Source organism: Trichechus manatus, unplaced genomic scaffold (assembly GCF_000243295.1).
Source record: "Trichechus manatus latirostris isolate Lorelei unplaced genomic scaffold, TriManLat1.0 scaffold00068, whole genome shotgun sequence".
NCBI classification, from domain to species: Eukaryota; Metazoa; Chordata; class Mammalia; order Sirenia; family Trichechidae; genus Trichechus; species Trichechus manatus.
The window spans coordinates 13600296-13625150 of NW_004444004.1; the positions used below are offsets into that span (position 1 = coordinate 13600296).

At 44.2% G+C, this 24855-nt stretch overlaps 1 protein-coding gene across 1 annotated transcript in view; it reads left to right on the forward strand.

Annotated features, from left to right (window-relative positions):
* Nucleotides 1-8919: 8919 nt before the first annotated feature.
* Nucleotides 8920-24855, forward strand: part of SLC25A43 (solute carrier family 25 member 43) — a 46450-nt gene continuing 30514 nt past the window's right edge. Inside the window, exons 1-3 of the mRNA XM_004379812.1 lie at nucleotides 8920-9207; nucleotides 17614-17855; nucleotides 21210-21382. Of these exons, the coding sequence (XP_004379869.1) occupies nucleotides 8933-9207; nucleotides 17614-17855; nucleotides 21210-21382 (690 nt within the window). The 5' untranslated portion in view covers nucleotides 8920-8932. The remainder of the gene's footprint in view (nucleotides 9208-17613; nucleotides 17856-21209; nucleotides 21383-24855) is intronic.

Below are 24855 nucleotides of genomic sequence, written 5' to 3' on the forward strand. Positions count from 1 at the left end.
AACTGGAAGAGTGTAGTCAATGTCACTGAACTGTGCATGTAGAAATTTTTGAAATGGTGTATCTTTGGCTATGTGTATTTTCACCAAAAAAAAAAGGTTGAGAAGTTAGAGGGTTGACATATTGTGGGGTTGTTAACCAATGTCATAAAACAACATGTGTACTACTGTTTCATGGGAAACTATTTGTTCTGTAAACCTTCACCTGAAGTACAATAAAATAAAATAAAATAAAATAAAATCCTGATCCAGACTGATAAGGGTTGAGTGCTTCTCTTAAATCTTCATGGGTAGCTCAGGTGGAGAGGGATTTCTGGGGAACAACAGTGAGTAGATGTGTTAGTCAGGGTAGACTAGACTCTGGTGTGGTAGCAAATCAACCCTGCAATTTCAGTGACTTAACACAAAGGTTTATTTCTCACTCACACAAAGTCTCAAGAGATTGTTCCTGTTCAGGAAACTCTCCTGGGTGGTTTTCCTCCAAGTGGTAAACTCCAGGTTCCAGGTTTCTTGCATTGTCCTCTGCCATTTCAGAGTCATTTGCTTCTAGCTGCACCAACAGCAGAGAGATCTAGAATAAAAAATCATGAGGGATATTTTATAGGCCAGGCCCGAAGTGGCATTTATCAATCCCACTACATTTCATTAGTCAGAACAAAATCACATGGTGCCACGTAGCTAAAGGAAAGCTGGGAAAAGTAGGGGAGCACATGGATATTGGTGTACAGTGTCTGCTCTAGTAGACTTTGCTTCTGGTGTAACAGCTTGCACACATGAAGCCAGCCCTACTGTTGGATTAACCATGGCCTTTACACCCTTCATACTTTATCCTGATACGTTACCTTTAGTCTAAGGTATTGTCATGAAGTCATCAATAAGCTTAGAAACGTTCCCCATTTCAGTTAGTTGCGCCACCATCCACCCATTTCCTCAAGCCCAAAATTTAGAATTTATCCTTGTTCCCTCTACACAGAAACCAGAAGAAGGGGAGTCAACAGGCCCTGTGCAGGAATGATCCCAGAGCAGGTTCCATGAATTATAACAGATCAATTGGAAGGCATGTTCCTACAGTGGACAGATGATAGCATTACCTGTAAAGAGAATTTCATTAATTCCCTTTGCCATAATATTATGCTCTAGACTAACTTCTCATTGTAATGTGATTGCGCATTAAGACTCACCTAAAGGGAAGAAGATGTCCTTATTATTCAATGTTGAGTACTCAGGTCTGCTTAGCAATTATTTTTCTGTCAGTTAATAAACAGACATTTTGGTCCATACATCAGTATCTTATGAGTTGGATCATTCATTCATATAACCAAAAAAACAAACCCGGTGCCGTTGAGTCGATTCCGACTCGTAGCGACCCAATAGGAGAGAGTAGAACTGCCCCATAGGGTTTCCAAGGAGCAGTTGGTGGATTTGAACTGCCAACCTTTTGGTTAGCAGCCGAGCTCTTAACCACTGCACCACCAGGGCTCCATTCATTCATACAGTCAACAAATACTTATTGAGTGCCTACTAACTAGCCTATTACGTGCCATGGCACTGTTCTAGGTGCCAGAAATATAAAAGTATACAAAACAGAATGTAATTCATGTCACTAAATTGTACACTTAAAAATGGTTAAAATGGCAAACTTTTTGTTACAAATATTTCACCACAGTACTTTTTTTAAAAAAGTATACAAAACAAAAACGGCTGCCCTCATGGAGCTTACATTCTAGTGGGATAAAGACAGTTTGTTTCTTATGTTAAAAGGAAAACACAGTGAAAACTGTGAGAGCCAGAACTCAACGGGACTGCCTTGTTTTTCCGAGTCTCGCAAGTTTTCTGCTTTGGCAAGATGTAGTCTCACTACTTTTGTATCGCTCTCTATTAGTGGAAAATATTTGAGTTTTCCTTCTCTGACAGGTTTCCACCTTACGCAGGTTCCAGATTTCGCAGGTTTTACTGTATATAATATGTCAGATAGTGATAAATTCTATAAGGAAAAATAAAATAGGGAAGGGAGACCAGATGTGTCAGGGTGGAGGTTACAACGACAGACACACTGACCAATGGAAAAGAATCAAGAACCCAGATGTAAATCAATTTATCTATGGCCACCTTATCTTTGACAAAGGCCCAAAGTCCATTAAATAGGGTAAAGACAGTCTTTTTAACAAACAGTACTGGCAAAACTGGATGTCCATACAGGACCCATAACTCACACCATACACAAAAACTAATTCAAAATGGATCAAAGATCTAAATATAAAACCAAAAACTATAATGATCATGGAAGAAAAAATAGGGTCAACACTATCAAAAACCAAACTCATTGCTGTCCAGTCAATTCCAACTCATAGCAACTTTATAGGGTCAATACTAGGGGCCCTTGTATACAGCATAAATAGGATACAAACCCTAACTAACAACACACAAACACCAGAAGACAAGCTAGATAACTAGAATCTTCTAAAACTTAAACATTCATGCTCATTAAAAGACTTCACCAAGAGAGTAAATACAGAACCTATAGACTGGGAAAAAAATTTTGGCTATGACAAATCTGACAAAGGTCTAATCTCTAAAATCTACAGGAAAATTCAACACCTCTAGAACAAAAAGACCAACAATCCAATTTAAAAATGGGCAAAGGATATGAACAGATACTTCACCAAAGAAGACATTCAGGCAGCTGACACATGAGGAAATGCTCACGATCATAGCCATTAGAGAAATGCAAATCAAAACTACAATAAGACACCATCTCACCCCCACATTACTGGCACTAATCAAAAAAACAGAAAATAACAAACGTTGGAGAGGTTGTGGGGAGACTGGAACTCTCTCATCCACTGCTAGTGGGAATGCAAAATGGTATAACCATTTTGGAAAATGATATGGCTCTTCCTTAAAAAGCTAGAAATAGAAATAACATACGATCCAGTAATCCCACTGCTAGGAATATATCCTAGAGAAATAAGAATTGCCATAGGACTAGACATATGCACACCATGTTCATTGCAGCATTATTCACAATAGCAAAAAGATGGAAACAGCCCCCAACACCCTGCTAACTCAGAACTGAAGCCACTCCCGAAGTCCTTTCAGCCAAAGATTAGACAGGCCTATAACACAAACAATATCACATGTGAGGAACGTGCCTCTTAGTTCAATCAAGTATGCGAAAACAAATCGGCAACACCTGCCCAAAAGCAAAGACAAGAAGGCAGGAAGGGACAGGAAAACTGGATGAATGGGCACGGTGAGAACCCAGGGTAGAAAGGGGAAGAGTGTTGTTACATTATGGTGATTGCAACCAATGTCACAACACAGTATGTGTATAAATTTTTGAATGAGAAACTAATTTGTGCTTTAAAGTTTCACCTAAAACACAATAAAATTAAAACAAAAATGATGGAAACAACCTAAGTGCCCATGAACCAAAAAAACCAAACCAAACCCACTGCCATTGAGTCGATTCCGACTTATAGCGACCCTACTGGACAGAGTAGAACTGCCCCATAGGGTTTCCAAGGAGCAGCTGGTGGACTCGAACTGCCAACCTTTTGGTTAGCAGCACAGCTCTTAACCACTACGCCACCAAGGTGCCCATGAACAGATGAATGGATAAACAAATTATGGTACATACACACAACGGAATACAATGCAACAGTAAAGAACAATGATGAATCTGTGAAACATCTCACAGCATGGATGCATCTGGAAGGCATTATGCTGAGTGAAGTAAGTAAATTACAAAAGGACAAATATTGTATGAGACCACTACTATAAAAACTCAAGAAAAGGTACAAACAGAAAAAAACTATCTTTGATGGTTATGAGGGTGGGGAGGGGTGGGGAAGGGAAATCACTAACTAGATAGTAAACAAGTGTTAACTTTGGTGAATAGAAAGACAACACACAATATAGGGGAAGTCAGCACAACTTGACCAAGGCGAAGTCACAGAAGCTTCCTAGACACAACCAAACACCTTGAAAGACCAAGGTACTGGGGCTGAGGGCTGGGGACCATGGTCTCAGGGGACATCTAGGTCAATCAGCATAACATAGTTCATGAAGAAAATGTTCTACATCCTACTTGGTGAGTAGCATCTGGGGTCTTAAAAGCTTGCGAGCGGCCATCTAAGATACACCTACTGGTCCCATCCCATCCAGAGTAAACGAGAATGAAGAAAACCAAAGACACAAGGAAAATATTAGCCAAAGGGCTAAAGGACCATATGAACCACAGCCTCCACCAGCACGAGCCCAGAAGAAGCAGATGGTGCCTGACTAACATCACCAACCACTCTGACAAGGATCACAATACAGCGTCCGGGACAGAGCGGGAGAAAAATGTAGAACAAAACTCAAATTCACAAAAAAAAGACCAGACTTACTGGACGCTCACTGCTGCAGGCACTGTCAGGCTGCTGGAGCTGAAGCCTTCATCTCCTTTCCAGTTTCTGACTCTCCAAGCCTGCTGTGGATTTGAAGCCTCCTGGCTTGCTCCCTTGCCAGCCCATATCTCCCCCACTGTCTAGCTGTCCTAGACCGGTGGCAGCCATCAAGTACTTCCTCTGGACCCACAGGGTGCGTCCAGCACTCAGGAGTGGGGAGTTAGGATAAAGCATCTGAGTAGTTTTGAGAGCCTTACACAGGCTTCTTAGAGACTTGTTTCTGGAAACCAGTGTCTGCCTTCACAGCCCTGCTAGCTGGGAGAGAAGAGTGGAGTGTGGTGAAGGTAAAGACTCTGCCGTCCATTGAGAGCGGCCACATTAACAAAGCCTCAGTGGAGCTGCTTTGGTTTTGAATTTCTCTGGACTTGTCTCTGTAAAGCTGTAGAAACATTGCTTTCCAACCTTTTGTTTTTGGATCCTCAAAACTCAGAACAGATTCTTCAGAGAGAAAGAACCCAGTGCCACAAGCCAGGCTTCATGGTGTGATGCCTGCAGTTTTCTAGAAATGCAGAGCTTCCAGGTTCATCCCCCACCCGTTAGTGCACACACGTCTTTGCTCGGGTTCTAGGGCAGGGGCTCCTCCCCGGATAGGTTTCAGGAGCATTTGCGAACCCTGAGATTGTGCGCTGAACTGTATGTTCTCTCCAGGAAAGGCTCCAGTGGTTATTACTGGATCCCAAAAACTGTTAACAACTAATCTAGGAGCTACTGCTAAGTAATGAAAGGCCCTGCAAATGATTTACTCCTGTCCTTGTGAGTGGGGAAACTTTTGTTAACCACACTGTTGAGATTTGCATGATGCTTAAGAGAACAGAGAAGATTCTGTTGCATAAAAAAAAAAAAAGACCAGACTTACTGGTATGACAGAGACTGGAGGAACCCCTGAGACTACAGCCCCTGGACACCCTGCTAACTCAAAACCGAAGCCACTCCTGAAGTCCTCCTTTCAGCCAAAGATTAGACAGGCCTATAAAACAAACAATAACACATGTGAGGAACGTGCTTCTTAGTTTAATCAAGTATACGAGACCAAATGGGCAACACCTGCCCAAAAGCAAAGACGAGAAGGCAGGAAGGGACAGGACAACTGGACGAATGGACATGGGGAACCCAGCATGGAAAGGGGGAGAGTGAAGACTCATTGAGGGGACTGCAACCAATGTCACAAAACAATTTGTATATAAATTTTTGAATGAGAAACTAATTTGTGCTAGAAACTTTCACCTAAAGCATAAAATTTAAAAAAAAAAATTGAAGCAAAGTGGAAGGACATTCAAGCATTGCCGAAAGTTAAATACATAGTTCCAAGGAGTAAAAACACAAAAGCTGCAGAAGCCACATTTTATAATGTTATATTTAATTACAAACACTAGTGCTGCTGAAGTCCTTGTTGAGACACTTGCCCAAATTATTGCCAAATAATGATGAAAATAACAATTGGAGACAGAGCAAATGACTCTGTCCAACAACACAGTTCATTTTAGAATTACAGACGTGACTGGAAACTTAAAAATGGCAAATACTCAATTTCTGACAAAGTTGATATTATTCACTGCAAACTGAATCCACCAATCTTGTGGAACTTAGCAAATCTTTTGGTATTTATCATATATGACCTAAAAAAATTATTTTCATGAAGACATTGTGTTCTGCCAACCTTTTCCAACTCGTAAAACTGAAGATTTCTCTCCTTCCTCCCTCCCTTCCTTTTCTTCATTCATTTATCTAACTAATGATTACTGAGCACCAAGCGCCAGCCACCATTCCAGGCACTGGGGACACAGCTGTAACAAGAAACAAGATCCCTTCCCTCATGTATCTTACATTCTGGTAGGTGGAAACAGACAATAAATCAGCAGAAAATAAAAATAGCAGGGATAAATGCTACACAGAAAATTGAAATGGGCTAATGTGGTAGAAAGGAGCCCTGGTGGCACAACAGTTAAGCGCTCTGCTGCTAAGAGAAAGATGTGTGCTTTGAACACACACAGTGGCTCTGCGGAAGAAAGACCTGGAGCTCTGCTCGCATAAAGATCATAGCCAAGAAAACCCTATGGGACAGTTTTGCTCTGCCACATGGGGTCGCTATGAGTCAGAATCGACTCAGTAACACCCAACAACAACAATAATGTGGTAGAGTGAATGGAGGCTCTGTAGCCAGGCAAACCCTCTCAGAGGAAATAACATTTAAGCTGAGCTCTGAATGACAAGGAGCCAGCTCTGCAAACATCTGGGGAAAGAACATTCCAGGCAGAGGGAGCAGCTAGAACAGTGGTTCTCAATAGGAAGGAATGAAGTCGCTTTCTAGGGGGCATTTTGGAAATTGGGGGCACTCTACTGGCATTTGGAGCCCTGGTGGCACAGTGGTTAAGAGCTACAGCGAGTTACAGCTACTAACCAAACGGTCGGCAGTTCAAATCCACCAGCCGCTCCTCGGAAACCCTATGGGGCAGTTCTACTCTGTTCTACTCAACAGGTTTTGGCAACTGGCATTTAATGGGCATGAGCCGGGAATGCTACTACACATCCAGCAATGCCAGTCCTCCCTCCTGCATGGCTTTCAAAGATCCCAGCATTCATGTAGGTGGAAAACCTGTTTATAATGATCTGAGTTGAGAACTTAACTGTGCTTTACTCATAAATGCAAAACATTTTTTGGCACTGTGTTTATGTACACAGAATTTTCCAGGAATGCATGTACCACGTAAACACAAGGAAGATTGTATTTTGTTTTATTAAGAACTTCATCAGTTCTTTACTATTTCAAAAAAAACCCACTGGTGGCAAGACAATGTTGTCACAGAAGACACCACACCCAACGGGAATGCTTCTGAAAGAGACAAAATTGATGCTAGAGAATTTTTTAAATTGGTAATACATGCCCATGGTTTAAAACAACAACAAACAGTACAAAATCGTGCACAATGAAAAGCCAATTTTACTTCCACTGCTGTTCCCAAAAGGGGGCTTGGTGGCGTAATGGTAAAGTGTTCAGCTGCTAACTAAAAGTCCAACAGTTCGAACCTACCAGCCGCTCCTCAGAAGGATGTAGCAGTCTGCTTCTCTGAAGATGACAGCCTTGGAAACCCTATGGGGCATTCTACTCTATCCTATAGGGAAGGTATGAGTCGGAATCAACTCAAAGGCAATGGTTTTTTGGCTGTTCCCAAGTCTCCCAGTTTCCTCCCCCAGGGCGAACATGACGATCATTTTCTTGAGTATCTAGAGGAATGAGCTCATTTTTGTTTGAAAGAAAGAGAGAAAGGAAGGGAGGGAAGGGAAAAAAGAAAACCTCATATAAATGAATATATATTTGTCTGAGCATGAAAATAAAATGCAAGGAACGATGCACACACCCACATCCACACCTTTTAAAAAGAGATGGAGAAATTTGCAATTTTTTAAAACTAATCAAAATCCTTCTTGGATTCTGGTCAAGTCACTCTTGGCCCTTCTTTGCCTCAATTTTCCTCTTAGCTAACAAAACCACTGAAAACATCCCTACTCAAGTTACACTCTACAGTCCTAGAGAACCCGTAACGTAGCCTCCGGTGGATGTTGCCATTAAACCGAACTAGGTCTGAATTCTCATAGTAGCTGTGTGACTTTGAGCAAGTCAGTCTCTCTGTGTCTTGGTTTCCTCTTTTGCAAAATAAAGTCTAATCATAGCTAACGCACATACAGTGCTTGCCTGTACCAGTTATTGTTCACTTAATCCTTAAACAACCCCTATGATGAAGAACCTATTATCTCCACTTTATAGATGAAGAAACTGAGGCACAGAGAGGTTGAGTGACTTATCCAAGACCACACAGCTAGTAAGCTGCAGAGCCAAGATCTAACGCAGGTTCCAAAGTCCAGGCTGTCACCACCACACCTACAGCCTCTCCTAAATAGGACAATAACAATACGTACCTACTAATGACTCCTGTAATGAGACTCATACCTGACAAGTGTCAGATGGGTAGCAGCTGTGGTTGCTATAATTATAGACAGTTTTTTTCCTTCTGCACTGTGAAACGTCCAAGGCTTTTTCACGGGGCACAAAAAAAGAAGTTGGAGGGAAAGGAACACAAGCCAGGAGAGGGAGAGATGGAATGTGGCAAAGGAGAGAAAGCGCAAACAAGAGGAGGGGCAGGGGAGCGCTGAATACTTAGGAAAAGTCTCGCCGGCCAGACCAGGTGAGAACATGGTGACTTTCTCAACTGAAAATCAAAACTCCAGGCTGGACAACCGAAGCGCAGACGTTAAATCCACCAGGCCTCAACCCTCTGGGTGTTGGTCCTCAGCCCCACCCCCAGCACCCAGGCCCAGCTCGGCGTGGGCGGGGCCTCCCGTCGCTCCCGTGGGCCGGTCCCACGCCGGGGCAGGCGGGGCCCGGCCTCTGGAGGCTCCCGCCTGCCCTGCCCTCCGCCGGTGTCCCGGGAGCCCCAGGCCCGAGCCACGCGCTCTGCTGGCTCGGCCGCCGAGGCCGGCGGGGCGCGATGGCTACGTGGAGGCGGGACAGCCGGCTGACCGGCAGCCAACGGCTGCTGTGCGCCGGGTTGGCGGGGGCGCTCAGCCTCAGCCTCACCGCGCCCCTAGAGCTTGCCGCCGTGCTGGCCCAGGTCGGCGCCATGCGCGGCCACGCCCGGGGGCCATGGGCCATCGGGCTCCAGGTGTGGCGAGCCGAGGGGCCGCGAGCCCTCTGGAAGGGGAACGGGGTGGCGTGCCTGCGCCTCTTCCCTTGCAGCGCCGTGCAGCTGGCCGCCTACCGCAAGTAAGAGCCTGGAGCTGGCGCGGGCGGGCGGGGCCAGGCGGAGCCAGGGTTCCGCAGGGGGGTTCAGCGGGCCGACGCTGCCCTGCTTCCTAGGGCGGGGCCCTTTAGTGGGGCACAGCACCCTTCAGGATCACGTGGGAGCCCCTCGGAGCAGTTTGGCCCCCAAAGTGCAGTCCCAAGGTTTTGCAACTTTTATTGGGATTTCGGCTACTAACCGAAAGGTCGGCGATTGGAACTCATCAGCGGCTCCGCGGGAAGAAGATGTGGCAGTCTGCTTCCGTAAAGATTCCAAAACCAGACCAAACCAAACCAAACCCGTTGCCTTGGGGTGGATTCTGACTCTAAGCGACCCTATACGACGGAGTAGAACAGTCCCATACGGTTTCCAAGGCTATAAATCTTTACAAGAGGACTGCCCATCTTCCTCCTGCGGAGTGACTGGTGGGTTCCAACCGCCGAGTGCTTTAACTACTGCGCCACCTGGGCTTCTGTTCCGTAAAGATTACAGCCTTGGAAACCCTACGGGGCAGTTGTGCTCTGTCCTATAGGGTCGCTATAAGTCAGAATGAAATTTGGGTTTTTTTGTTTAGGTGTGCAGTTTGAAGGAGCCTTGGTGGTGCAATGGTTAAGCGCTCGGTGGCTAACCGAGGTTTGAACCCACCCACTGGGGCCCCTCGGGAGAAAGACCTGGCGGTCTACTCCCCAGACGAGTACAGCCTAGAAAACCTTGTGGGGCAGGTCTACTCTGTCAAGTGGGGGTCGCTATGAGTCGAAAATCGACTTGACGGCACCTAACAACAACAGGTGCAGTTTTTGCGGAAAGCAGCCCTGGCCCGGAGAGGCTTACCGACTGGACAGGCTAAAAGATGGAATGAGGGGAAAAGAGAGACAAGCTCTCCGGAGAGATGGCTCCTAACCATTCCCATCTTCCACCAATTTGAAAACAAATGTGCTTTGGTGGGCTTAGGAGGAAAGAGACCCCTATGACGTTGTGTGTATGTGTCTGGATGACCAAAGGCACCAGAAGGAAATGCTTGGTAGGGGGAGAGGGCCCAATCCCTTGGCACAAAAAGGCCACAAGTCTCTACCCCCCCCCCAAAATAACCAAAACCAAACCAGTTATCATGGAGTCGATTCCAACTCATGGCGACCCCATGTGGGTCAGAGTAGAAATGCGCTCCATAGGATTTTCAATGCCTGATTTTTCGGAAGTAGGATCACCAGGCCTTTCTTCTGAGGTGTGCTTAACTGTTTGCGCCACCTAGGGACTCCTCTTTACCCTCCACCACCACCTAAATGAAGCTTGACTTTGGGGTCCGATGGGCTGCAGCTTCCCTCCCCCAAGCTGCAAACAGTCCGCTCAGTTTACTGCCTCACCCCTAACTGCCCACTGGCTACATTCTTAGGAAGATTATCTAAAGATGTAAATGTGGTATGAGCCTTAATAAAGCTTCTCTCAGAGCTCAGAGGCATTTGCATTTTAACTGGAAACAAAGCCTAAAAAAATGAAAGCATAGCGAAGGAATTTAATTTCAGGAAGAGGAGACTTTTTTCTATGCTCGGAGGGATGGTCCCCGTGTTCCTCTTGCAGTGGGCACAGTGCCAACTCTGAAGACTGGCCTTGGTTCTGAATTAGGCAAAACAGCTCAGGGTCGGGAGAACTAGTCTTAACAGTCAAAGGATTCTTCCTTTACACTTCTAGCTGGAACGCCCATTTGGCAGCTGACAAGCCCAATGGGATCATCTTCATGACTGACTCCTCTAGGCCAGCACTATGCCTGAGAGTAGTTACCTTTCCTTCCTCTGGGTGGGGAAGGCAATAATGGAATTTCTCTCAAGCCTGTCTTCCCTCTCCACCCCACCTTGCCCTCAGCAACATCTGTCTGCAATCTGTAAACACTTCTCAGAGTTTTAATGACTCACTTGTTCTCCACTTCACCCTCTTCTCCACGAAACCAAACCAATTGCCTTCCAGTCTATTCCGACTCATGGAGAGCTCATGGATTTTCACAGCTGTGACCTTTCAGAAGCAGATCGCCAGGCCTGTCTTCTGAGGCACTTCTGAGTGGATTTGACCCGCCATCCTTTCGGTTTATAGTCAAGCACTTAACCCTTTGCACCACCCAGGGACTCCTCCACAAAGTGGTATGGAAATCTTCCTTTGGATAGGATATAATATGTATCAGGGTAGGGGAGGCAGCACTTTAAGACTGATTTAAGTATTATAGTTTTTCTGTTAACCGTCTTGTGTGTGTGTGTGTGTGTATGTATGTATAGTTAGGTGCCCTCAAGTTGGTTCTGACTCATAGCGACCCTATAAGACAGAGTAGAACAGCTCCTTAGGGTTTCCAAGGAATGACTGGTGGATTTGAATTGCTAACCTTTTAGTTAGCAGCCAAGCTCTTAACCACTACACCACCAGGGCTCCTGCACTGTCCCCATGATTGGTTGTGGATTGGACTGTTATGGTCTATAGGGTTTTCATTGGCTAATTTTTGGAAGTAGATAGCCAGGCCTTTCTTCCTAGTCCATCTTAGTCTAGAAGCTCCACTGAAACCTGTTCAACATCACAGCACTACAGAAGCCTCGACTGACAGACGGGTGGTGACTGCTCGTGAGGTGCACTGGCCACAAATGTACCTCGTATATATACATCATTGGATTGTTACAGCACTTGCCTCCTGCCTTGTAAGGCGCATGGACCAGGAAGCATTGTTATTATTCCCATTTTACAGATGCAGAATTGGGCTCAGACTGGTCACACCACTCATCTGCTCATCAGTGACAGAGCTGAGCTCCACCACCTGGCCTTCTGACTCCGAATCCCATTCTCTTTCTATTACATCACATTGCCTTTCTCTCTCCATTCCTCTGGTATTAATTTAGCAAGCCTTCATTAAGTATTCACTGTGTGCATGGTGGGAGTCCCTGTGTGGTGCAAATGGTTAATGCACTAATGCACTTGGTTGCTAACCAAAAGGTTAGAGGTTTGAGTCCACTCTGAGGTGCCTTGGAAGAAAGGCCTGGCGATCTACTTCTGAAAAACCAGCCATTGAAAACTCTATGGAACACAGTTCTACTCTGACACACACGGGGTCACTATGAGTTGGAATTGACCCTACGGCAACTGATTTTTTACTGGGATGCATGATGCTGGGGACGATGCAAAGATGAAAGGGCCATGGTCCATGTGCCCCAGGAGCTTACAGGGTAACAGAAGAATGAGACTGGTGTGCCCATAACCCTAACACACAAGGCCAAATGTGATTGTCGTGGATAAAGTGTTGCAGAAACTTACCCTCCTGATGAGGGATGAGGAGGGGGGCGGGGTGCAAAGACTTCACCACCACGACCAGTTGCTGTCGAGTGGATTCCGACTCACGGCGACCTCGTGTGTTTCAGAGTAGAACGCCCTCTACAGGGTTTTCATGGCTGTCTTAGTTATCTAGTACTGCTGTAACAGAAATACCACAAGTGAGTGGCTTTAACAGCAATGTATTTTCTCACAGTTGAGGAGGCTAGACATTCAAATTCAGGGTGCCGGCTCTAGGGAAAGGCTTTTCTCTCTGTGTTGGCCCTTGGGGGAGGTCCTTGCCTCTTCAGCTTCTATTCCTTGGATCCTTGGTGATCTTCATGTGGTATGGTGTCTAGTTTCCCCCATCTCTGCTTGCTTCTCTGTCCTAATCTACTCTTTTTGTATCTCAGAGTTATCAAATGAAAAACCCATTGCCGTCAAGTCAATTCTGACTCCTAGCGACCCTTTAGGACAGAGTAGAACTGCCCCATAGGGTTTCCAAGGAGTGGCTGGGGGATTTGAACTGCCGACCTTTGGGTTAGCAGTTGAGCTCTTAACCACTGCACCACCAGGGCTCTGTCTCAAAGGTGACTGGCTTAAAACACACCCTACACTGATATGGCCTCTTAAGAAAGGAAACTCTTTCCCCAATAGAATTATAACCACGGTTATAGGGGTTAAGATTCACAACACATATTTTGTGGGAGACACAATTCAATCCATAACAATGGTTGTGACCATTCAGAAGCAGACCACCGGGCCTTTCTTCCGAGGCACCTCTGGGTGGATTTAGAACCTCCAACCTTTCAGCCCAGTGCTTAACCATTTGTAACACCCAGAAGACTTCACAGAGGAGAAAAAATATTTGAGTTTGGCCTGGGAAGAATGAGTAGGCGTTTGCTGGGTAAAGATGGGGAGAGATTGCAGTTACATACTAAGCAAAGGCGCAGAGGCGGGCCCGCTTTCGGGATGACTGGAGCATAAAGTGTGTCTACGGTAGAGTGGGTAACACAGCCAGAAAAGCAGGTTGGCATGGGATCTTGGAGAGCCGAGTTAAGGAGTTTGAACTTTACTTGGTATGCAAGGTAACTGTGGGAGATTTTTGAGCCGGGGAGTGTGGGTGATCAAAGCAATTCAACAGGAATTATTGTCACCTGGTGGCAGGGTAGGATGACTAGAGAGAAGGAAGACTGGGGGTGGCAAGACCAGTTAGGAACCTGTTGCACTAGTCCATGTGGCAGCTGAGGATGCCTGAAGTAGGGTGGTGACAATGGGAGGGGAGAAGAGAAGATGGGTGGGAAAGCAAGGACAGATAGTTACCCAGGCTAGGTTAACTAATAATTTTTTCCTGCAAGATCTTTTTTTCTTTTCCCAGAAACTAAAAGGACATATTTTGGTGGATGACAAGGCATAGTTGGAGCCCTGGTGGCACAGTGGTTAAGAGCTACAGCTGCTAACCAAAAGGTTGGCAGTTCGAATCCACCAGCAGCTCCTAGGAAATCCTATAGGGCAGCTCTAGTCTGTCCTGTAGGGTCGCTATGAATCAGAATTAACTCGACAGCAACAGTTTTGGTCTTTGGTTTGGGGTAAGGCATAGTTAGACAGAAAGCAAAGTGGTTGGTTAATCACAGTGCCATCTTTCCTACATAAAGATGACACCTTTGGTCCATCATTACGCTGATTCATTCCTACTCTTTCCTGACTGTGAATTTGCAAAACAGTTGGCTGGAGTTACTGATACAGCCAGTGGTCATGGATTTGAACACAGCATAAACATCCAGAATGTTCAGGGATTGGAGTAGGTAAGTGACTTGTCTGCAAACACAATTAGTGGCAATGCTGGGGCTTGAAACCAGATCTTTTGGCTTCCCACTCCAGGGTTTTGTCCCGGGGTTTGAACCAGAACGAACCAGTTCATTCTGGTCCAAACCCCTGCTGAGAATTTGCATTTCCACTCCAGAGATACTGAATCAGAATCTACATTTTTTGAAAATAATTTTACTGTGTTGTCGGTGAAGGTTCACACAGCAAATTAGGTTTCCATTTGACAGTTTCTATACACGTTGTTCAGTGATATTAGTTACATTTTTCACAGCATGTCGCCATTCTCTTTAATTGCTTTCTGCTTGTTCTATTTTGAGGACTCTAGTTGCCCTCCTCCCTTCTCATCTTTGCTTTAGAGTAATTGTTGAGCTTTTAATCTTATATAGATTTTTTTATAATTTTTTTATTGTACTTTAGATGGAGGTTTACAGAACAATCTAGCTTCTCATTAAACAGTACACATATTGTTTTATGACATTGGTTACCAACCCAACGACATGTCAACACTCTCCCCTTCTCGACTTGGGTTCCCTATTACCAGCTTTCCTGTCCCCTCCTGCCTTCTAGTCCTTGCCCCAGGCTGGTGTGCCCCTTTAGTCTCATTTTGTTTTATGGGCCTGTCTAGTCTTTGGCTGAAGGGTGAACTTCAGGAGTGACTTCAGTACTGAGTTAAAAAGGTGTCTGGGGGCCATATTCTTGGGGTTTCTCCAGTCTCTGTCAGACCAGTAAGTCTGGTCTTTTTTTTTTTTTTTGAGCTAGGGTTTTGTTCTACATTTTTCTCCAGCTCTGTCCAGGACCGTCTATTGTGATTACTGTCAGAGCAGTCAGTGGTGGTAGCCGGGCACCATCTAGTTGTGCTGGACTCAGTCTGGCGGAGGCTGTGGTAGTTGTGGTCCAATAGTCCTTTGGACTAATCTTTCCCTTGTGTCTTTGGAGTTCTTCATTCTCCCTTGCTCCCGACAGTGTGAGACCAGTTAGAGTATCTTAGATGGCTGCTCACAAGCTTTTAAGACCCCAGACGCTACTCACCAAAGTAGGATGTAGAACATTTTCTTTATAAACTATGTTATGCCAATTGAGCTAGATGTCCCCTGAGACCATGGTCCCTACAGCCCTCAGCCCAGTAATTTGGTCCCTCAGAGAGCTTGAAGCAGATCTTCTGGCTTCCTACTCCAGGGTTCTGTCCAGAGGTTTGAACTGGAACAAACCGGTCCAAACCCCTGCTGAGAATTTGCATTTCCACCCCAGAGATACTGAATCAGAATCTACAGTTTAACAAGATCCCCAGGTGATTCTTCTGTATAATAACTTTTGAGAACCACTGCTCTACTGTGGTTCTCAGAATTGGTCCCTAACCAGCAGTACTAGCATCGCCTGGGAACTTGTTAGAAATGCAAATTTTCAGCGGGGGTTCAAACTGGAACTAACGGGTTCAAAGCCCTGGTTCCGTGAACCATTTCACAGCTGAAATATCTGCTCCAACTTAAGGACAACTCTAACTCTTACTTGCCCTTTAATGTTATGTAAATTTGCCCTCATTCTGAAACAATTGTACTTGCAACAGATTCTTCATCACAGTGGCCTTCACTTGCTGCACGTGAAGCTTTTAGATCATTGAAAAGACGTCGAGCCTTTTCTTGCCCTAAAACGCATTGCCGTTGAGTCGATTCTGACTCATAGTGACCCAATAGGGCAGAGTAGAAATGCCCCATAAGGTTTCCAAGGAGCAGCTGGTGGTTTCAAACTGCTGACCTTTTGGTTAGCAGCCGAACTCTTAACCACTATGCCACCAGGGCTTCTTTGCTTGCACTAAAGTAAGGCTCAATAAGAACCGTATGCACTTATCCTGACTTACCTACAAATTTGACTTAGAGACACACTTAGGAATGGATCTTGTTTATACCCTGGGGACTGCGTGCACTTACATTTAAGATCAAGAGTTTACTCAGGAGAGCCTATGAGGAAGTAGGTTCTTGTAATAAATGAATAATACCTTATGGATGGTTTTCAAATGCATCAAATAGTAGATACCCTACAACTTGACTCCACAACTGATTGTCACCTCAAGCGCAGCCACCGCTTGTCTGTCAGTGGAAGTTTGGGTACTGCTATGATGCTGAACAGGTTTCAGTGGAGCTTCCAGACTAAGACAGACTAGGAAGAAAGGCCTGGTGATCTACGTCTGAAAATCAGCTAATGAAAACCCTACTGATCACAAAGGTCTGATCCTGCTTACACAATTTATCCATTCCCCTATTAATGTTAGGTTGTTTGAGTTTTTTCACACTTACAGTGTTGCAGTTAACGTCCTTGTATATGTCTTCCTATGATCATGTACAAGAATTTCTCTAGGGTGTGCACCTAGAAATGGAATTTCTGAGTGACAGTAGGTGCCTTTTCAGTTTTACTAGATACTGCAAAGTAGCCATACCAATTTGCACTTGAACCAGCAGTGGATGAGAGTTCCTGTTTCCACACATGCTCACCATTACGTGGTATCATCAGACTTTGTCATCTTTGCCAGTCTGCTGGGTGGGCCATGGTATCTTGTTATTGTTTTGACTTGTCATTTCCCTGATAACTAGTGAGGCAGAACGTCTTCTCTTACAGTCATTAAACCAATATATTTTAAACATCTAAATGAGTAAGGATGCTGAGAATCATTAATTCAAACAATTTTATTCCTTTCAAGTTTCAACAGAAGTGAAGGTGTACATTCCAGTTCAGTGTTTGCCAAGTACTCCTATATATTTACTCCTCACAGCCAAGCCAGAGTTGAAAGTTATGCAGATAAAAAGAGAAAGGGCTAAAACTGAAGTGGGAAAGATTTAAGGTAAATATAAAAAAGAAGATTGGGCATCTCTTCCTATAGCTAACTAAAACCAAAGAAAAACCAAACCTGTTACCATCGAGTTGATTCTGACTCATGGTGACCCCGTGCGTGTCAGAGTAGAACTGAGCTCCATAGAGTTTTCTTGGCTGTAGTCTTTACAGAAGCAGGTCACCAGGCCTTTCTGCTGTGGCAGTGCTGGGTGGGTTTGAACCACTCACCTTTTGTTTAGTAGATGAGCGCAAACTGCTTGCACCATCCAGGGACCTTATAGCTAACTAGCGTTATATAAATATAGTAGAATTAAATCTGTTATTCATTAATCCTAATACGTTAGTGTAATAATTTTCACTTTGTAAAATACCTTGAAATACTGGGAAATGTTGCAAGAAGCAGTGTAGAACACTCTAGCACAATCCATAACTGATTCCCTTGAACTTTTCCCCTTTTCTCCCAGGTTTGTCATACTGTTCACAGACGACTTGGGCCATATTTCCCAGTGGAGCTCCGTCATGGCTGGGAGTCTTGCAGGCATGGTGTCCACCATTGCGACATATCCTACAGACCTCATCAAAACCCGGTTGATTGTGCAGAACATGCTGGAACCATCTTATAAAGGCATCCTCCATGCTTTTTCTACTATTTATCAACAGGAAGGGTTCCTGGCCCTTTATCGAGGGGTTTCCCTCACTGTTTTAGGTAAGATGGAACTTCTCACCTTGTCCAAGAAAAGGCTGTGTTCCTTAATATATATGAATATGTTATATAGCTTTGTGACCAGTTAAATCGGTTTACTGACGTCAAGGTTGTATGGATTCAATCTACGTAGAGCCAGTTAGCTTCAGTCTGTTCTGTAACCATACACCTCACTCCTAACTTTCACCAGTCACAGCCCAGAGAGGGGAGTAGGGCAGAGAGTGGAGGCGGCTTAGCACAAACTGGTAAGAAAATGAACCTAAACACTCCCTATCTGATTACAGGAAGACGTCTTCAGTGTGTGTGTGTGTGTGTCCCTTTGTCAGGGCTATATACACAGGTCACCAGGGACCCTCTAATTGCCAAATCCAGTAGACATCCAGTCCTTTATCTGATCTTCGTTGCAGCATTTGATAAGATTGATCACCCCTTCTTATGGAAACTTCTAGGACCCCACCATCTCTTGGATGTCTTCCCACCCCTCTGGCAGCTCTTTCTTATCTGACTACTGTGGCTCATCTAGTTCATCTAATGCTGCCAGCCCCCTTCATATTGTCCTGAGCTCCTTCCTTAGCTTTCTTCTCACCCTCTGTACCCTTCCTAGGTGGCCACACCTAAGCTCATGGCTTAAACAAGCATCAGTATACTCTGATGACCCCCAATCTCCCTCTCTATAATAACAATGACTAACATTTATTGGGTGCTTACTACATGCCAGGTACTTTGCTAAATGCTTTGTAAAAAATCCCATTTAAGCCTCATTTTACAGATGAAGAAATAGATGCTTAGGGAAGCTAAATGACTTGCCCAAGGTTACAGAGATAGAGAGTGGAAGAACCTAGGAATATAACTCCACAGCCCTCTCTCTTAACCATTGACATACCAGTTTCCAATAGTAATGTAAATATCTATCTGCTATTGGACACCTTCATTGCCAGTTGCCATGGAGTTGATTCAGACTTATGGCGACCCCATGTCTGTGTCAGAGCACAACTGCGTTCCATAGGGTTTGCAGTGGCTAATTTTTCAGAAGTAGATCGCCAGGCCTTTCTTCCGAGGTACCTCTGGATGGACTCCAATCTCCAACCTTTTGGTTAGCAGCCAAGCACATTAACCGTTTATACCACTCAAGTTCAAATTCCAGACTAAACCCGATGTCCTTGTTTGTCTCAAACCTGCTCTTCCTCCTGTATTCCCTAGTGAATGATACCACCTTCCTTTCACCCAGTGGCTCAAGCCAGAAGAAACCCAGGAATCACTTCAACTCTTGCTCCCACTCCATTCTCACTTCATACGATCAAGTCCTGTCAATTTGACCTCTTTTAGCTCTCAAGTCTGTCCTCACCTCTGCATCCCCATCCCCTCTGCCTTAGGCCACGCTCCCATCATCTTTCCCCCAGACTCTTGTGAGAGGCTCTACCTGGTCCCAGTCTTGAGTCTCTTCTGCTCCAGTCTGCCCTGTACACTGCTACCAGCATGAGGTGATCTTTCTAAACACAGTTTGGTCATTTCACCATCCTCATTTCATTGTCCTCCTTAAAAGCCTCCAGTGACTCCTGAGCTACAGGTAAAAGCCCAAATTCCTTATGGTATTGCAGATCCTTCAGACCTGTCCCCTGCCAACCTGTCCTGCCTCATTTCTTGGAAGTACTACTCCCTTCCGTAACCGCACACCTTTGTACATACTGATCTTGCCACCAGGAATGCCTTTCCACTCTCTTGGTGTCTAATGAACTCCTACTCATTCCTCAGGACCCAGTTCAGAAGCTCTCTGTTCCACGAAGTCCTTCCTGATTCCCCCAGGCAAAGTTAATCACTCTTCTCCTGTACCTAAAGCACTTTATATAGCCCCCTATTATGGTATATATCAGGGATACTAGATTTGTTTTCCCTGGCTGTCACCTCCACTGGATAGTAAACATTTCCAGGACAGCAATTAGCCTACTTCTGTTTGTATTCCCAGCACCTGGCATAGGGCCCAGCACATAGCAAAAGCTCCACAAATGTTTTCTGAATGTAGGTAAATTGGTGGGGGGGGGGGTGCGTGTTGAAGAGTCATTTTTAATAAATGTTTATTAAATAAATATTAATTTTTCCAAAGCTAAGCAGCTCCCTTGTGTCATCCCTTCTTTTAAATCTCATTTTGAAGGAGAAATTGAGTCTCTCTGTAAACTTGAGATGGCTTCCAGAGTTTCTGGAAGTTTGTGAAAGTACCACCTACTGTACTACATGGTTCACCATCTTTTCCTAGAAATGGGATGATGCTGCACACAGTAGAAGGTCCACTGAGCCCTGATATGACTATGTCATTACCAAAGGTGAGGTCAGGTAACCTCCCTCAGCGCCGAGAGCCTCTTAACTTTCCATTTTTCACAGAATGCTTCCTGCCCAGCTAGAGACCACTCCCGCCTAGCCTCCAAAACTTGATTAGGTGCTGCCCGCTAAGCTTTGGGTTTTTTGTGTATATGTGAGTGATTTTTGTTTTCAACATTTTATTCTCTTTATTAATTTCAAACATACAGGAAAGTTGAGAGAATTGTAAACACCCACATACCCACCACTTGGATCCTACAATGAACATTTGGCTATATTTGCTTTGTCACCTACTTATCCATTAGTTCTCTCCTCTAGCCATTCATTGTTGTCGTTAACTGCCATTGAGACAGCCCCCGACTCATGGTGACCCCATGTACAATGGAATGAAACCCTGCCTGCTCCTGCACCATCCCCGTGATCAGTTGTGGATCAGACCTTTGTGATCCATAGGGGTTTCATTGGCTGATTTTTGGAAGTAGATTGCCAGACCTTTCTTCTTAGTCTGTCTTAGTCTGGAGGCTCTGCTGAAACCTGTTCGGCGTCATAGCAACACACAAGCCTCCAGTGACGGGTGGTGGCTGCGCATAAGGTGCATTGGCCAGGAATTGAACCTGGGTCTCACACATGGAAGGCGAGAATCCTACCTGAACCACCAATGGCCCGGCCATTCATTAGTCCATTTTATTTGTTTGATGATTTCAGTGTAAGCTACAAACCTCAGTACACTTTACCCCTACACCCTTCAGCATGTATATCGTCAGCTAGATTGTAACATTTGTGTATGGTTATTTTTTTAAGTAAAACTTACATACAGTACAATGCACAAATCTTCAGTGAACCATTTTGATGCATTCTGACAAATGACACAAATCCCTATCAAAATATAGAGCATTATCATCACCCAGGGAAGTTCGCTTGTGTTCATTCAGTTGGAGTGAGTTTAATAAGCCCAAGGCCCCTCCTGTTTACTTTCCCTGGATTCCCCCACAGACTTTTATGTTCTCCAGACATGGGCAGCCTCTTCCTGGCCTTGTTTTGCAGGTGCTCTTCCATTCTCTGCTGGCTCCCTTCTCGTTTACATGAACCTAGAGAAAATCTGGAATGGACCTCGAGATCGGTTCTCTCTCCTCCAGAACTTTGCCAATGTCTGTCTGGCTGCTGCAGTGACCCAGACCCTCTCCTTTCCCTTTGACACAGTAAAGAGAAAGATGCAGGTGAGGAGTTGGGAAGGGGGGACATGAAGCTTTTGTGGGTGGGTAGCAAGTACAAAGGACTCTGACCTTGAGTGATGCCAGGCTTCCAAGGAGATCAAGACTGCTCATACAAATACTGTGCAAACTGCTACCTCGCACTTTCTGCTGCTAACCTCAAACCTATGGGCTCTAGCCCAAGCTGCCCCCCACTCCCGTACTGTTTTCTGTCTTTTATCAACACTCTAGATGAGGGCCACTTTTCTTCCTCTAATATAATGCGGCCCCACCACCCATTACATGTGGTTCTCCTTCCCCCAAGACCAACAGGAAGTAGAAAGAGCCTCCTCGCTTTCGCTCCCCTTGCTGCCTCTACAGCTGCTTCTTACCTCAGTGAAACAGACAGGGGAGATGGAAAATAAGCCGGGAACTAGAGTTATCAGAAGGAGCCCTAAAAAAAGAAAAAAGGAGCCCTGGTAGCGCAACAGTTAAGCACTTGGCTGCTAACCAAAAGGTCAGCAGTTTGAACCCACCCAGCAGCTCCCCAGGAGAAAAGACCTGGTGATCTGTCCCTGTAAAGATTAAAATAAACCCACTGCCCTCAAGTCAATTCCAACTCATAGTGACCCTGTAGGACAGAGTAGAACTGCCCCATAGGGTTTCCAAGGCTGTAAATCTTTACAGAAGCAGACTGCCACATCTTTCTGCCACAGAGCAGCTGGTGGGTTCGAACCACCCCAACCTTTCTATTAGCCACCAGGGCTCCTTATAAAAATTACAGCCTCAGGAAACCCTATGGGGCAGTTCTCTGTCATATAGGGTCACTATGAGTCAGAATTGACTCGACGGCATAAGGCAACAACAGCATAAATGCCAGGGGTTCAGTAGTCCCTGAATCCTTTACTGAGAAAGTAACTAGCATTTGAAATGGGTCACTGTGGGATTGGGCATGCGTTTCCCTAATCATTACCTAAAAAATCTTCCATTTTCTCTACAGACCATGGAGACAAAAGCATGGTATCAGAGGCTTCAAAGTGAATAATCGGCTTAGCCTAGAATAAGCCAATTTTGAGAAAAGAAAAATCAGATTGATTTCAAATAAGGTTGAGGGGTTACAGCCACATCTGTACAGTAGAGGTAGGCTCAGAATCCAAACAGCCTTGCTTTGTCCCTTAACCTGCTCACTCTCTCCTCGCCTCCCTTAAAACTACACTTCCACAGGCTTGCTTGCCTCCTTGGCCTCTTCTGAGGAAATCCTGATTTAGACAATCAGTAAATTGTTTTCTACAATAGATAAATCTTGATTTATACAATCGATAAACTGCCACATCTTTCTCCCGATGAGCAGCTGGTGGGTTCGAATCACTGACCTTTCAATTAGCAGCTGAGCGCTTAACCACTGCACCACCAAGGCTCTTAGAGCCTGCTTAGTGTATGCTTATTTATAAAAACCATTATTTCTGATTTTAAAAGTAATGCACATTAATTGTAGAAAATTTGGGAAATACAGAAAAGTACAAAAAAGAAAAGAATTACCCATAAGGCCAACACCCATGGATTATAGTGATCAATAGTTTTTCTTCTATGTATGTATGTGTATAAATATAAATATATACAGTAAAACCTTCAAAAGCCGGAACCTATGTAAGGCAGAAACCTGTCAGAGAAAGAAAACGAAAATATTTTCTACTAATAGAGAGCAGTAGAAAAGTGGTAAGCCTGCATGCACCCTGTCAGAGGCGGAAAACTTGCGGGACCCGGTAAAATAAGGCAGTCCATTTGAGTTCTGGTTCTCACAGGTTTCGCTATATATAATACATGTATATGTAAGGTTATTCTTTTACAAAATTTTGTTCATACTATATATAAAAATTAAGGAGCCCTAGTGACGCAGTGGTTAAGGTGCTCGACTGTGAACCGATAGGTCAGAGGTTCGAAACCACCAGTGGCTCCACGGGAGAAAGATATGGCAGTCTGCTTCCGTAGAGATTTACAGCCTTGGAAACCCTGTGGGGTCGCTGTGAGTCGGAATCAACTTGATGGCAGTGGGAATAAATAAAAATTAGTATCTTGCTTTAGGTTTCCCTTTTTTTGGATATTTAGGCTGTTTCTAATTATCTAGTATAATGACATTACAAAGAAAACTCATATTTTTTCACATCTGTGATGATACCCTTAGGCTATTTCTAGAAATTGACTTGGGTCACAAGATAGGAGTAATTCCAAGGCTCTTAATGAAAGTTGCACTCCAGAAAGGTGCACTCCAGAAACAGTTTACACCCCCACCAGCAGTAAGTGAGAGCGGTTCAATTCCTAGACTCCACCCAACATTAATTATTGTCACTTTTTAAAATCATTGTGAACCTAATCGCTGAAAAATGGTATCATGTTGTTTTAATTTGAATTTCATTGATTATAAGTGGAGTTGCACAGTTTCCATACATCAATTGCCTATTTAGCTTTTTTTATTGATTGGTAAGAAGTCTATGTTTAAGAATATTAACCCTTTGCCATAGATTTAGATAGGTAGATAGATACTGTCGCGTCAGCTCTGACTCATGTGACCTTATGTACAACAGAACGAAATGTTGTCTGGTCCTGTATCATCCTCATAATTGCCAGCATGTTTGAGTCCATCATTGTGGCTATTGTGCCAATCCATCTCACACCGAGGGTCTCTTTTGCCCTTATTGGCCCTCTGCTTCACCAAACATGATATCTTCCTCAACAATAAATCCCTCCTGATGACATGTCCAAAGCAAGCGAGTTGGATAATGTTCTCTTGTGATCCACAAGATTTGGCTTGGTTAATTTTCAGAAGTAGATCACCAGGCCTTTCTTCCTTTGTCATACATTGCACATATATTTTTCACAGCTTGACATTGGCTTCTAATGCTGTTTATGTGTTGTTGTTGTACGTATGTTTTAAATCTTTATGCAATTATATCTATTACTGTATTTTTGTTTCTAAACTTTGCTTTTCCGCTTAGAAGGCCTTCATATCCCACAATCATATGAATATTTACTTATGTGTTCTTTTAATACTTTTCTGTTATAATTTTTACATTTAACCGTTTAATACGTTTAGAATTTATCTTGAGTTATGATGTCAGGTAATGATCTAGCTATTTAAAAAGTAGTTTACCAGCTATTCAGGCACCATTTTTTGAATAATCTTTCTTTTCCCCACTACTTTGTGATGCAACTTTTACCACATACTAAATGTTCAGATATTCTTGGGTCTGTCTCTGGGCTGTGTGTTCTGTCCTGTTGATCTGTCAGTCTGTTGTTAAGTCAGTACCACACTATTTCAATTATTATAGTTTTATAATACATTTTAATATCTGATCGGGCATACCTCCTCATTGGTCTTCTTTACAACATTTCCTTGATTATTGACTATTTTCATTTCCATTGATTATTGATTATTATTCTCATTATTTTCTTGATTATTGAACATTTCCTTGATTATTCTCATTCTTCTTGATTAAGTTTAG